Raw genomic sequence first — 15550 nt, forward strand, 5'->3', positions numbered from 1 at the left:
GAGCACGCCCTCAGAACCCACCTGTTCCCAGTCTTAACATGAGCCATGTCTCCATCTCTGCTGCCCTGTGGCTAGACAACATCAGAACTTTCAGTCGTTCCATCTCCTCCGTGTTCAGCTGGGACACAGGTGCTCAAGACAGCCAAAGCCTGACCACTCATGCCACACAGGCGGGCACCCCAGCTGCCTCCCGTTGTTGCCCCAGTGCCTGAATCTGATCCTGCAAACCCACCGTAGGGGGAGAGCAGGTGGCCTCCTTAATGCTGAGTGTGTGTTTGGGGTTCAAGAAAAAGATTCATTCTTTTCCACCACCGCACACTATGAATCAGTCTTCCAGACAGTTCTGTGTGGCTTCCATAAAAAGTCAAGCAGAAACACTAGGGTGAATGCCAGTAACCTAGATACAATATTTCCATTACATCACCCAAAAAATGAGCTCAGTAAACTTGATCATAAAAGAGGCTACAGAGAGGATGATCCAATTTTTAAACATTTACTGTACAGAAAAGATAGTAGTAGAGCCTCAGAAAAATGTATGCTTTGAAAAGGTCATCTCTCGCCCTAGCTGGTTTGGCTCAGTGGATAGAGCATTGGCCTGCAGACTGAAGGATCCCGAGTTCAATTCCGGTCAAGGGCACGTATGTTGGTTGCAGGCTCCTCCTGGCCCAGGCCCTAATTGGGATCTGTACAGGAGGCAGCCAATAGATGTGTTTCTATCACATCGATGTTTCTCTCTGTCTTTCCCCCTCTCTCCCACTCTCTAGAAATCAATGGAAAAATATCCTCAGGCGAGGATTAAATAAAAAAGAAAAGATCATCTCAGTTGGACAGTTACAATTTGACTTCACAATTCAGTTTTTCAAAAGAGCTGCTAAGTGTATCAGCCAGCTCCCCTCCTTCCCACCAACACATTAAAAAAAAAATACTTTTTTCTTTGTGAAAACATCAGATTTTGGATCCAACAGCAACAAACACCCTAACAAAGACATAGAAATTAAAAGAGCTGTCCAGCACTCCAAGCTCACAACTGTGGTTAATGGGAAATTGTACTACTGCCAAGTGGATTGCCAAATCCATTTATTTCTGTTTGTGGCATTTCCTAAATTCTCCCGAAATGTCAATACTTTTTCAAAGCAAGCATCTGCTTTCAGTTTAAACGGATGTGTCATGAGATTTTAGACAGGAGTCCAGGAAGTTTTCTAAATTGACACTTAACAGATCCTTAATTACTTAAAGAAAACGTGGTGAAGTTTTATTTGCTTTTTGCTAAATGTCTGTCCTTGAGATCGAGCCAGGAAAGTGAGATGGTGCAAATGTTTTTACTTAGCACACCAGAGAAGCTGTCTCACTGCTGCAGAACTGAGGGGGAAATTCCCTGTGAAACTACAAATGTTTAATGGCAAGATTTGCACATTATGAACAAGATCTAATTTCTACTTGATGTTTCTCTTATGGAATCAATGATGAAGACGTTATTGGTTCCAGGAACCCCTTCTCAGGAATTTTAGCCGTTTGGAAGTTCCCCGGGGAAACTTAAAGAGAGCGGGATTTTGCTTGCAGCATAATAGGAGCTTTTTATTTATATAGGATGACTATATGGATTGCACAGAAGCTAGGACCTGGATGTAAACTAGAGGACATTCACAGCAGAGCTTCTAGGAGAGGGAAAGCCGCCTCCTCCCATTGCAGTGCTCCCCAGTGTTCCCCTCCACCTCCAGCCTCCCCGCATCGTTGGCCATCCAGAGGTATCGATCAGCTGGCCACTGTGACCTTTCTCATTGGCTCAGATTGTCCCAGGAGGTCTTCTTTCTCTCTCCCTCTCTTTTTAAGCTTTCTTAATCCTGTGGCGTTTAGCCTTCCATCAAGGATCAATTGATCAGGCAAATCCCTCATGATAGTCAGTGTCTTAAAGCACAGACTGAAGACCACCTTCAACAGAATTGCCTGAAGGGTTTATTAAGAATACTGACCTGGCTGGTGTGGTTCAGTGGTTGAGTGCCAACCCATGAACCAGGAGGTCAGGAGCACCTTGTCAGGGCACATGCTCGGGTTGCAAGCTCAGTCCCCAGTAGGGGGCTACAGGAGGCGGCTGATAAATGATTCTCTCTTACCATTGATGTTTCTACCTTTCTGAAATCAATATATATATTTAAATATTGATTCCAGGTCCCTACCTAGGACCTACCTATAAGATCCCAGATCTTATAAGATCTGGGATCCTGCATTTTACCCAACACTTTAATTATTTTTAAGCACTAAAATTTGAGAACTATTGACCCACAGGAAAGTGAAGATGAAATATTTTAGGTCCTGGAGGATAATCAGTCATCAGCTGGTGGCTCATTTAGGAGACAAGAAAGTACAGGATGCTGAGTAAAAGAGACATTACTTAACCCTGGAGCAGTCTTACTCCCACCTAGTTCCCTCACTTACCCAGGTGTCCCTGACAGTCCTGTCAGTGCCAATGGAACCCCTAACCAAAGCTCTGAGTGTCCTCAGGATGCTTAGTGTGACATGGGTTTCCTAAGGGATTCCGTGCCCCTTTGATTCCACAGAAAGTGTGCCCATGGCTAAGTGGACAGGGGTATGTACTGAGATTGACTTGGTCAGTGTGTTTGCCAGTCATGGATTCCTTCCTTCAAGCTTTTTCCATTGAATTCGGAGAAACAGCCTGTGGACTTGGTTACCTAAATCACATGCTTGGTCAATTCAGAAGCAAATGGTCTTTCTCTATTTCCCCGTTTGGCATGGACCTGTCGATTCAGTGTAAATGGGTAACAGAGTAGCTCTTTGTAGATGGGGTTCACATCAACAATGGGCTACTGATTTCCCCAAATAGCTTCTTCTAGAGCCACAGCAAATGCATTGGGAAGTTTTATCACTGTCTCCTGCTGGCCCAGCAGTGGTCTGTGCTGTCAGAATACACAGGTAATTCCCACTATTAAGGAGTTTCATTGTGCCCATCTGAAATTGTCTGCCTCTCTTGTTATGCCTTTTTACTTGGAAATAACTGCTTCAGCCTTTCCTTTCTAAGAAGCTTTCCTGGCTTAGCTGAAGGAGAGGCTCAGAATTGCTCCTGATTCTTTCCTGCCCTTAGCGATCACACAAGACGCACTGCTTTGGGTGGGTTCGCCCTCTGCTGAGTGGACTCTGAACTGTGGGCTGCCATTTAGGCCTCCTCAGCCCAGTGTTTTCCTTGGAATGAGGTTTCCAGGATAATGCCTTGGTTTGTTACTGGTGTTATTTTACACTTCGTACAATGCTGTTTGTTGGTGTATTTAATGATGATTATCATATTAAAAATCAATTGTGACATCAGATATCTAATATCACTCCAGTATCTAACCTAAATTTTTGTGAATGTTCAAAAAGTGAACGCATATTACTTTTGAGGGAATTTCAAAAACACCGCATTCTGCTTGTTTTAAAAATTAATTTTAAGGAAGGGAGAGATAGGTTTTAATGGGTGATTTTTAAAGAAACATTAAATGAGTTAATAAAAGCCAAAATATACACAGTACCTACTATGAGCCTGAAACACACGGGGGTTAAATAATTTGCCTAAAGAAACATAGCTAGCAAATGGTAGTAGAGTCCAAACCCAGTCCTGGTTTTTGAGTCTGTTCTTTTATCTACTATGTATATTTAAGGCAGAGAAGCTGCTTAGCAGTGCTTGGTAAGTAAGAAGTGCTCAACAAATGGACACTAAACTTATAATTTTTTTTTTTTTTATGATTCCAAGCCTTGGGTACTTCTGCCTTCCTTAGAATCACTTCTATAATATTGAATGAGGTGTAGAAAGAGCTATAAAATGTATTATATTATCCTCAACTGTCAAATTTTTATTAGAATATTGGGAAGTTTATTTCAGGAGATGTACAAAAAAAAAACTAGGACTAAAGAAAATAGTAAAACCATGGCTTTTAAAAAATAATTGAGCAATTTTTGAATTTCCATTATGTGCAGATCCCTGGGATAGGAGAAGCAAGTAAGATGAATGAGACATGAGTCCTGTCTATGAAGGGATTTAAAAGTGGTCACAGACAGTGCACGGCATGTGAGAGAGTGGACACGAAAGTGCAGAGCGTGGGCCTGGTGTAGCTGTGAGCCGTGCACAAACCACTTGAGCTCTCCAAAGCTCAGTTTTGTATTGTTGGGGTGTTGATTGCTAGCATTGAGAATAAAGATAATTATGCCTAATTCATACCACTTAAAGGGGAATTTAAATGAATGGTGCAAAGGAATCACTCTGTCCTTAGCAGAGAGTACATGTGCAGCAAACAACTGTTGGGAAAGATGAAGCTTGAAAAACTTGCCTGGTTGGCACGTTCACTGATACATAGGCTTACACCCTGCCACGGGGCACAGTGTTGGGAACCCTTCACATGCTGTGCCTGCCAGGACCTTGGAAGAGAAAAATAATCTGGGGCCCAGTTACTTCTTAGAATGTTGAGCTGAAGAACAGAGAGCAGCTGCCCCCTTGGAGGCCAGGATAGGACTTCCTACAGTGACTCCCATAGTATCTACTTCGTTATGGAGATAGAAAAAGAAAAGCAAACTATAAAAAAGGTAGCATATGTGTGGTTTCTGGTTTTGTTACATGTTTATGAACTCTGATGAGGCCACCATGCTGTGAGCTGGTTAAGCATCTTGCAGTGCTCATATACTAACAAAATTGAGAAATACAGAGGTTTCCTGAAAGTGTCAACCAGTCCCTTGAGAGATTCACAGAAATGAAGTTTTTCATAAAGGATCCACATTCCCTATAAAGAACCTTGATGCTAACTTTTCTATTGTGTCACAAGAATGTTAATGGATGACCTTAGGTATACAGGTTCATAGACTGTATTCAGTGGTAATTAATCTCACTGTGTTCTTGTATAAAAGGCTTGCATTGCCATTCGAACTGATATGAGGCATGACAAATGGAAAATCATTAAATTTTATTATCAAATTGTTGTGTGTGGTTTTTTGCCTCCTGCAGATCTTGAAGACTATCCAAGCTAAATTATGTCTTGAGGGACTTAATTTTCAGTCTTAATTTCCTTAGTCCATATCCCCCTTTGGATTTGGAGAGGATGTACAAATTAACGTTAATAAAAATTTAAAAAATCCTTGGAGGAAGAGTTCTGCTAGCCATGAAATCAATAGTAAAATTACCAGGATTAAAAAAATAAGTTTTTATTTAAAAAGTTGTGCCGCTGGAAGGATACCTCAAGAAATGTTTTAGAATAGAAACGCAGGAGTAAGTACACATGTGCACTTCTATAGAGTCTTATGGGCACTCTTTAAGTGTTTGTTGACTAAATGAATTAACAAGAAAAGCAGCACCAAGAGAGCTGTAATGCAGCTCTTTTATAACTATGCAACTTTCAAGCCACATCCCAAGGACGATCTCCTTAAGGACACGGTGTCACACTTTGATATTTTGCATTGAGAGGAGCCCAGTAGGAGTGAGCTAGAACCCAATAAAGGAAGGATGTGATGGACAGCCACCTCCCTTGGGAAATAGCTAACACATAGAGACAGTGATAAATGTTTGCCAAATTGAATAGTTAAATGCAAGGTCTGTGCTGGAAACATGACTTTTATGTTTCTCAAGGTTTGTGATAAAAGACTATCTTCCAGGTAAAATCACATTGTGATATGCTGCTTCTAACACTTGGAACTCGGACACGAGGAGTCAATATTAGTTTTCCCGCTGTAGAGCTTTGTCCTCCAGAGATTGAAGCTGTGGGGGTTTTGTAGCAGGAGCTACTCTCAGCTGCCTTAGATAACTCATGGAGCAGTGATGCTGAAATCTCGGCATGGGTACAGATTCCCCAAGAGTCTGTTGTAAGTGCAGGCTCTGATTCAATGGGTCTGGCTAGAGCCTGAGACTCTGCCTTGTTAACAACAAGCTCCTGAGTGATGTTGGTTATCCTGGTCCATGAATCACATGTGGAGCAGCAAGGTCACGGAGGTAGATTTATGAGTAGAGAGAAGAAGCAGGAGTGGTGTGATAGACGAGCACTGGCTCTTGACTCAGAAGATGGATTATGTGAATATGATGAGTCACCTGACTCTTCTGCATCTAAATGTTCTCATTAGAGAAAAGATTAGTATAATAAGACACTAATACCTGCTGCATGGGATTGCTGTATGAATAAAATTAATAATGTTATGTGAAAATTTACCAGAGCATATGGTAGATATTCACTGCTGATGAAACAATTGTTGATTCTAAATAGAAAGGACATAGGCACATGATTCAGCATTGATAATGGGAAAAGATAGGGGGACCTTTTGGCTTTGTACTCTGTAGTTCCAGGAGTTCAAACTTCCTTCCTCTTCTTTTGCCAGTTACAATATCTACCGCTTAGCAAGGGATCGGTGTTTGTGAAACTGTACTAGCAGCAAAGCTGATCATTGCCTGTGTACATTTTTTTTGTTTCAAATATATTGATATCAAGAAAACAACCCAGTGTCTCCCCAAGGCACTAATAGGAGACAGAACTCTCACCCCAAATAATGGGAATAACGTGGGGGCCTTGAGTCCTTTATGAACCAGAAGCACAATCCCTGGGAGAAGATTAAAATGAAGAACACAGATGCAGCCTCAATTCTGCATCAAAATATGATAAAATAGTCGATTGTTCTTAGCCCGCCATAGTCATTTTATAAGCTATGTGTAAAAAATGTATCTCTCTTGGAAAAACAAAGACTGACATGGGCAGTTTGGCTGGCTTGTCCCTGATAGGTGGTGTGGCTCAGCCCCCATAAGGCACCTGGTCCGCAGCGATGCAGCTGGTACTAGAGGGCCTCAAGTCATCTTCCACAGCCTAGTTATGGCCCCCGTGTGCCCAGGGAAGGTCCCACATTGCTGTTCTGAGGGCTTACCTTTCTGGCTAACACACTTGTGAGATATGAAATAACAACTCCCCCAAAGTGCACAGCAGGATGTAGAAAGTAGATAAATCACTGAATAATCTACAGCAGCATTTACCAGTCTTAACATCTCGTTCCACCAAGAATTCAGAGATAGAAGCTGTTGACTCAAGATAGTGTTAGTTCAATTCATTTTCAATGATACCCTGAGTGAATCCGTTAATCCTTGCTAACATAAACAGATCTTGGAGTCTAATCAGAAGGTTTAAATAAAGTTTTATTAAAAGATGTCCCCTCTCCTTCTTGTACTCTACAGGTCCCAGGAGAAAAAAGAAGAGGCTGTCACTTTGCTGAAAGATTCCATTCGATATGGTCCAGACTTCGCAGATGCGTATTCAAGCCTCGCTTCATTACTGGCTGAGCAGGTGATTGTTTCCATTTCATTTCACATATTTTTTTTTTCTACAGAGTTTTGCTACTGATGGTTGAGTTTATAAGCTCATATTGGACAGCTAATCTCTGTGTCAGTTTTCTTAACAAAAATCTCAAATGTAGTATTCTCACTCCAATATTCTCTGGTTGGTGGAGGTAGTCCTTAGATGAAAATGGTCCGTTATGCCCTGGCCTGGTGGTTCAGTTGGTTGGAACTTCATTCCATACACCAGATGGTTGTGAGTTTGATTCCCAGGAGGAGCACGTACGGGAGGTGACCAATCAATGTTTCTCTCTCTCTCTCTCTCTCTCTCTCTCTCTCTCTCTCTCTCTCTCTCTCTCTCTCTCTCTCATTCTCTCTCTCAAATCATTAAAAACATATCCTCAGGTGAAAGTTTTAAAAAAAGAGGTTCATAATAGGCCTTTTGACATATTCTCTATCACTTCGAGACAAAAGCTGTCAAGAAGAATGTACAGTATGTGCTGGTTTTATTACTATTTACTTGTCACATTTTTCTGGGGAATTGTTAATGTACTGAGATCTCTAAAGTCAATATGGAGTCAATTACCACTCATTTTATAGACCAAGTGTCTTAATATCAGTTAGAAGGTCACAGAGGCTTACGGGACAGGCTTCTGAGACAGTATTTCTCTCGGTATCAAAGAGGGGTGTCTCATTCCCTCCTTCTCACCTGTGTCTAAGAGATTTGGTACCACTTTTCAATGTCCTGAATGCCTGCCCCCTGCTGTAGGGAAACAAATGGCAGTTGTCTTCTCTAAAATGATGATAAGTTTTGTTGACACACTTAAGTGCCCTTGATAGACAGTAGGTTCGGCTATCATGCAATTGCCAGATTGTCTTTAAAATCAAACTCAGCGTCTTTGAAAGATGCCCTGAACCCTCAGTTGGCTTAAATGTAATGAATGGCTTGGTACTGCATGTCAAGTTCATAGAGGTTCAATTTGCAGGTTTCACTGGGAAATAAAATTAAAGCATTCTATGAATATTTAAGTATCAGAAATGATAAGGCTAGTTAGTTGTCTTGCTCTAATACTCTACATATAATATAAGTGGGCTTTAGCAAAAAGCCCATGTCTATAATGGGTGATTTTAATGCAGACTTTAGCACAATATTTAAGCTAAAATGATGACGATGATATTCTATTATATACTCTGGCAGACCTCAGCTGCCTTTGGCTTATACTGAAACAGACACAGTAGGGATTTTCTGAGGAAATCATTGGCTCCATCATGATTCCCTTTTCTCACCTCATCCTGCATCCTTTACTTTGATAAGAAGGCCTTCACCCTGCCTATGACTGAGTAGCTGGCTGTCTTGCAGCTACTCAGACTTGCCGAGCATGCTTCTCACTCAGACCATTTGCACTAACTGTTCCATTTGCATGCAACACTTTTCTCTCATATCTTACTTACCTTCCCTGTGTCATGCTGGTTTTAGCCCAGACATTACCATATCAGAGAGGTTGTCTTTGACTAACCATTCTAAATATTAATCTCACACTGCCCGTCTTGTTCTCTATCACCTTACCCTGCCTTTCTTTTCCCCATAGGGCTTACCACCACCTCACATATATTTATTTGTCTGTGATCCTTCTCCCACCACCAGGATACTTAACTCCATGAGAATGGCTGTTGGGTTTTATTCATGGTTATCTCCCTACCTCTGTCACCTTGCATGCAATCAATACATTTTGAGTAAATAGATGAGTTAATATAAACTGACGAACATGGAGTCCCTCCAATCTGGCACATATTCTAAATTTACTCTTATATTACCTGGAGGCTGGGCATGTGCCTCAGCATGATGCTTTTGTCTTCCCCTGAGGAAGAGCATGTGACATTGCTCATTATAACCATCGGGTCGGGGATGGGGTTGAGGCCAGCGCCTCCTCCAGCATTCAGTGGCTTCTTTATGACATCTCGAGGGAAAAATTTCCCTCATGTTTCAGTATTAGGAAAGGCCAGACTGCTGAATTGCAAGATTTTTGTTTTCTTTTTCATCTGATGCATGATAAATCTTGCAAACACTGGAAAGGTTAAGTCTCTCCCATCCCCTGCTCCCCACCTTTGACTAACAACCAGTCCGGACTCTACAATCTGCTTTTCTGCGTGTGCTATTTGTACTCCTGGCTTTATTGACATGTTACTTAATAATTATTTTATTCACTGTATGTTTTATATTTTTGGAAGCTGCTTCAGTTTCTTTGTGGAATAATGAGGTGTAAATAAGTAAGTAAGTAAGTAAATAAATAAATAAATAAATAAGGCATTACATTAGTAGTTCCCACTCATATTTTCCCCCACAACTCACAGAACAGCTAATAAACATTAAATTTATCTTCTTGATGAAAATGGCCCTTAAGATAAATGACAATATTACTTACCAAATACTAATAATAACCTAGTATTTTGTTTTAGGGAAGCTCTATACAGATAATTCACACAGTTCCATCTTTCTGTAATGGCATCTTTTCTTTCTCTCCCTTCAACTCTCCCTTTTTCAAGATCCAAGTCAACTTCCACTTCCTCTTTCAACATTCTTCCACCTTCCCATCTCATGGTGAGTTATATTTCTTTGGAGCTCTTACAACTTTTTATGAAGCACATATTAATTAATCACATTTTATTAAATTAATGCCTTGAACTATAATTTAAACAGTTTTTGAGGTTTATTTTCCTTGCAAAACTGCAAGTTTCTGTAAGAAAAGCAGCATTGCCAGACTGGTGTGGCTCAGTGGTTAAGCATCGACCTAAGAACCAAGAGGTCACAGTTTGATTCCAGTCAGGGCACATGCCCAGGTTTTGAGCTCAATTCCCTACCAGGGACATGCAGGAGGTGGCCAATCAATGATTCTCTTTCATCATGGATGTTTCTCTCTCTCCCTCTACCTTTCTCTCTGAAATCAGTAAAAATATATTTTAAAAAATAATAAATAATAAAATAAATTATGTGATAAATATATTTTTGTGGACCACAATGGCAAGTTGATGTAAAAGTCATTGCATAGTTGAAGTTATGAAGAATTCTTACAAAAACCACATTGTGACTATGGTCATGACCTTTACTAACATGCAAATGTCACAACTTTTGCCAGTGGCTCCTATTCGAGGTTCAAATGAAAAATGCTGTGGGATCAAAGAATGTAATTGAAAGAGTGGAAGGATCTCTGTTCTGCTCTTTTGGGCAGTTGATTTTAACATCAAAGAGAGGAGAGAAGCCAATGAATATAACTCGGGATTGCGTCCCTCTCTTGCAACATATTGTCTTCATGTTTTGAGTTCTTTAGTGATAAAAAGGTGCTTCAGATACACAAGCAAGGCACAGAGAAACTATTAGAAGAAAATCCACCTAGTTTCACATTCTTTGGCAGCAAGATGAATTCATTTTTTTGTGTGTCATGACCTTGTTTAACAGCATTCCGCAGTTTCAAACATCCAGGGTATACGAAAGCAACATTGACAGACCTTGGCCAATTTATGACTCACTTGTGAAACTCTCCTCTCACAGGTTATCTTCTGGGCCACCTGTGCACATGGACAGCCTTGCTTACTGCGGGGTTGCAGGGCAGGTGCTGGGCAGGCTAATGTTAGAAAACTCTTTACTGCACTGAGCTGACATCCACAGTCCTATAATTTGCTCTTACTAGGCCAAGGGCAACAGAGAGCTTCTTGACCACAGCTTATGAGCACAATTACTGTGTCACTTCTCTAATTATCTTTCTTCTTTTTTTCTTTTTCTTTTTTTTTTCAAAACAGGCAGAAGCCTGGAGTGGCCTTAGATATTCAGTTTGCTTATCCATGGTTTAATTTTTTAAAATATATTTATATTGATTTTAGAGAGGGGAAGAGAGAGAAACATCAATTGGCTGCCTCCTGCACACCCACAATGGGGATTAAGCCCACAACCCTGGCATATGCCCTGACAGAGAATCAAACTGTGACCTCCAGGTTCATGGGTTGACACTCAATCATTGAGCCACACCAGTCAGATTAATTATCTCTTTTCTAATCCAATCCCACTTCTTTTAACGTGTTTCTCATTTACCCTGGTTTCTAAATGCTTTCCTTTTCTTCTGGTCATGTTGCTTTGTCTGGCCTCTGGATTATCTATTTTCTTCATGACAATATGGCTCCCAAATGTAATAGAAATACTTACTTTCCTGTCTTGATATTCCACTTATCTATTTCATCACACCCTAAAATGAATAATGCTAGCTGTTTAGCTTCCACATGATGCTCTGGCTCAGATTGGAGATTCATCCCACGGAAATCCCTAAAAATGTGAAGGTTTGTTAATCCAGGTCTCACTCATTTTGCAGGCAACTTTTCCTAATCTGCATGAACGAATTCATCTTTATCCATCTTTAATCTCTGTTTCTTTATGTCAGCCTGAAACTTCAGGTGTTCTAAGACTTTTTAGTGCTTTTATATGCCATTCATTTTACTACCTTTTCCAGCTATTTCAGTTGGCAAATTGGGTAAGAATAGCTTCTAGGTATTAATTTACTTTTTTTTTTTTTTAATAAAACAGTGTTGCTTATATCAATAGTAGGTAGAAAGCCCACAGTGTGCCTGAAGAATTTTCTCTCCAGGTTGACCTCTGTTTTACCCAAGACTCTTTTATGTACAGTTATTCAAATTTTGGCTACTTCATTGAATTATATTATCATCTAGCGCACCTCTCTCAGTCTTGTACACAAGAATGTTGTGAGATACTTTGTCAGACTCATTCTAAAATATTTCCCTCGATATAAGTTTGTGATTCTATAAAAAAAAAAAAAAAAAAAAAAAAAAAAAAAAAAAAAAAAAAAAAAAAAAAAAACAAGACCCACTTGGCATGCCCTCCTATTACTGTAAGTATGCTGCCGTCTGTTGACACCATTTCCTATCCTCACTGCCAATAAAACCACCTTCTAGGTTTTTTTCTGTGACTGATGTTGTATTTCTCACCCTGTTGGAACCTGAAGGTAGTAAGTAAATTTGGACAGATTAGAGAATCTGAGAAGGGGGCATTTGAAAAATAGATTAATAAGCTTGAAAAGACATTCTATGGTGGAATATATTAAGGCCCAAAATGAAGCACACTTTTGAAACTGATGTATAATAGAAAGCAAAGGTTAAATGTCTGAGGAATGGGCTTTTTTAAGTTGTGAGGAAGACGATCCATCCTGTGGATATATGTGAGGAGGAGGCTTTTCATGCATTCAGGTGATGTGAGTGGTTGGGAGCCTTGTTTCAGGAAGAAAGTGTGGGAATGGCTAACCTCTACTGTGGAAAAAGGATCTCTTTGTGATGAGAGACTGTCTGCATGAGGAGGCTGAAAGGAAAGAAAAATAGTAAGAACTCCCAGGCAGAGTGCTAAAAGACTGAGAAGCTGCATGGCTACGTAGCTACGGGGAAGCCAGGGAGGAGCAAGATGTTAGGAAGGGAGAAAATGAGACCAACTTCAACATTTTTTTTTTAGTCACACAAGTAATATAAAAACATAATGGGAACTGTAGAAAAATCAGAGAAAGTAAAATATACCTTTTGTCTACAATATAATATAATAGCTGGAAACAACAAGTACTTTCATTTTTTAATATCCTGCAGGTCTTTTTAATATACTTATTTTGTTTTTATACTTACATTAACATATCATTTGTATTCTGTTCTTTTCACTTGCTCTTAAATTATACATAATGTGGTATGCATTTTCATGGTGCTAAATGGCCTTCATAAATATAATTTTAATGGCTGCATACCAGTTTATCAAAATGATGCATTATAATATGAATAATAATATTCTAGCTGTTGGTCTTGGTGTGTGTGTGTGTGTGTGTGTGTGTCTGAACTTTATCTTTCTTACGGCTTTTTAAAAACAATATTCTGAATCATTTCCTAATGAGGGATTCCTAGAAATAGAATTCCCATATCAGAGAGGATTAGCATGTTTTGTCAAGATATCTTACTAAATGGCTCTTGGGATACATCATTAAATTGCTTTCCAAAAGAGTGGTACCAATATGCTTTGCCACCAGCATGTGTACACTCTTCACATCTTGAATGCTAGTGGAACATTTGAATGAAAATAGCATATGGACAGATGGCAGCGAGAGAGATCAGGGATGGAAAGATAGATTTAGGACTTCAACTAAGTGGAACCATATTATGAGTATGTGATTTCTCTGAGGGGGGAAATGAAGACTAGTATAGTGAGGAGAAATCTTAAAGTATATTTTAACTTTTTCATTTTACATATAAAATTTGAGGTGGACAGAATTAAGTGCTGTTCAAGATCCTACCACTAGTGTCAGGACCTGGACTAGAGCCTGATCTCTCAACTGGTCCCCCTCAGCTTTCATTGTGTGATGCTGGGGTCCAGTGACCGGACTGTGGTAAGGGTCATCGTAGATGAGATTGGATATACCAGGGGCCAGAAGGGAGAAAGAGAAGTGATAGAGGAAACCCATGGGGGAGAGTTGTCATAGCAATTAGATACATAAAAGAAAGCTAATCCCCTCATGCATCTATTACAGCAAAAAAAGAAAACAAAGAACAAAAAATAAACTCTTCGATTCAAAGTCAGGGTGGTCTCTGGCTTGCTCCTCTCCTCTGGTTCTCCATTAGCATTCAGAACTGGCTGAACTCCAGCTTCCCAGAATGGATGATAAACATTTACAGACCCACCATCATTTTTAACCAGCTCATTCTTGCCATAGATTAGATAGCTTGCAATACACCAGCAGTAAAGGAAATAAAATTAACATTGTTTATGACTCTGACTCTCGCTGCAAATTATGGCTAGCCCTGGGTTTATAGCCTATTGAAAAACTCTTTTAATTAATTTGATAACACTTAAAATAAAATAGTTCCTTTCTCGTATTTTGGAATATGACTTCACCTGATACAAGAATGAAAATTGGAACCATAAAAATATGTGTTGGAAGTGTAGATCAGGATTAACAGGGTCAGGGTCAATTTCTGTCCTTCTAAAAATGCCCCCTTTGGGGTATTTTCAGCGTTGCATGTGTGGCCAAGTCAACTTGTACTTGACCCAGCTTTAAGAATTCATGGATTTAATTATTCAGTACACATTTATTTAGCGTCTAGCTACCACCATGAGAGATAGTTGAAGCAGCAAAGGATGCACCTTATCCTTATGGAATCTAGAAGCTGGAAAGTAAGGCTACCCCCAAACAAAGTGTTACTTTGCTGGCTCCCTCCCCAATATCTAACAGTTGTGATAAGTGGGCAAAGGGAAAGCACCAGTACGAATGTTAAGGGGACCTAACCTCATGTGGGGAGGGGTATGTGGGGAGTGGGGAAAGTGGCCAAAGAGTCACATTTAATCTGACACCTGAAGAATTTATAAAAAAATGGAAATTTATAGAGTAGGGGGAAATGAATAGCACAAGCTATCTGGCCATGTGCAGCTCTGAGGTGGAAAACACTAGAGGTGTCTCTCTCTCATAGAAAGAAAGTCATGTGCCTAGAAATGCAAAGAACGAGGATGAAATGGCATAAGAAGGAAGCTGTAATTCTAGAAAATGTGGGTGTGTTTTTTTCTATTTTCCAGGCCTCCTGATAGAGTTATACCCATATAGTTGCTTACTCTTTTTTTTTTTTAATATATTTTATTGATTTTTCACAGAGAGGAAGAGAGGGGGATAGAGAGTTAGAAATGTCAATGAGAGAGAATCATCGACCAGCTGCCTCCTGCACACCCCCCACTGGGGATGTGCCCGCAACCAAGGTACATGCCCTTGACCGGAATCGAACCCGGGGCCTTTCAGTCCACAGGCTGACGCTCTATCCACTGAGCCAAACCGGTGCCGGCTGCTTACTCTTTTTTTTTTTTATTGGTTAAGGTATTATATATGTGTCCTCAACCCCCCCCCCCCCCCCATTGCCCTTACCCATCTAGTGTCTGTGTCCATTGGTTAGGCTTCTATGCATGCATACAAGACCTTTGGTTGCTCTCTTTCCCTTTCCCTCCACCCTCCCCTGCCTTCCCTCTGAGGTTTGATGGTCTGATAGATGCTTCTCTGTCTCTGGATCTGTTTTTGTTCATCAGTTTATGTTGTTCATTATATTCCAGAAATGAGTGAGATCATGTGATATTTATCTTTCTCTGACTGACTTATTTCGCTTAGCATAATTGTAGTTGCTTACCCTTGTCAAACTTTTTTTTTTTTTGCTTCCTTTTTATTATTCTTGGCATTTCCTTTTTAAAATATTTCTCTCACC

At 40.1% G+C, this 15550-nt stretch overlaps 1 protein-coding gene across 2 annotated transcripts in view; it reads left to right on the forward strand.

Annotated features, from left to right (window-relative positions):
* The window catches only part of TMTC1 (transmembrane O-mannosyltransferase targeting cadherins 1), a 226122-nt gene that overhangs the window by 185578 nt on the left and 24994 nt on the right, over window positions 1-15550 (forward strand). For both annotated transcript variants that reach the window (XM_084877142.1, XM_084877143.1), the window contains one exon: window positions 7184-7292. In XM_084877142.1, the coding sequence (XP_084733268.1) occupies window positions 7184-7292 (109 nt within the window). The remainder of the gene's footprint in view (window positions 1-7183; window positions 7293-15550) is intronic.

The sequence above is a fragment of the Pipistrellus hanaki genome (assembly GCF_964339955.1).
Source record: "Pipistrellus hanaki genome assembly, chromosome: 3".
In the NCBI taxonomy this organism is placed as follows: domain Eukaryota; kingdom Metazoa; phylum Chordata; class Mammalia; order Chiroptera; family Vespertilionidae; genus Pipistrellus; species Pipistrellus hanaki.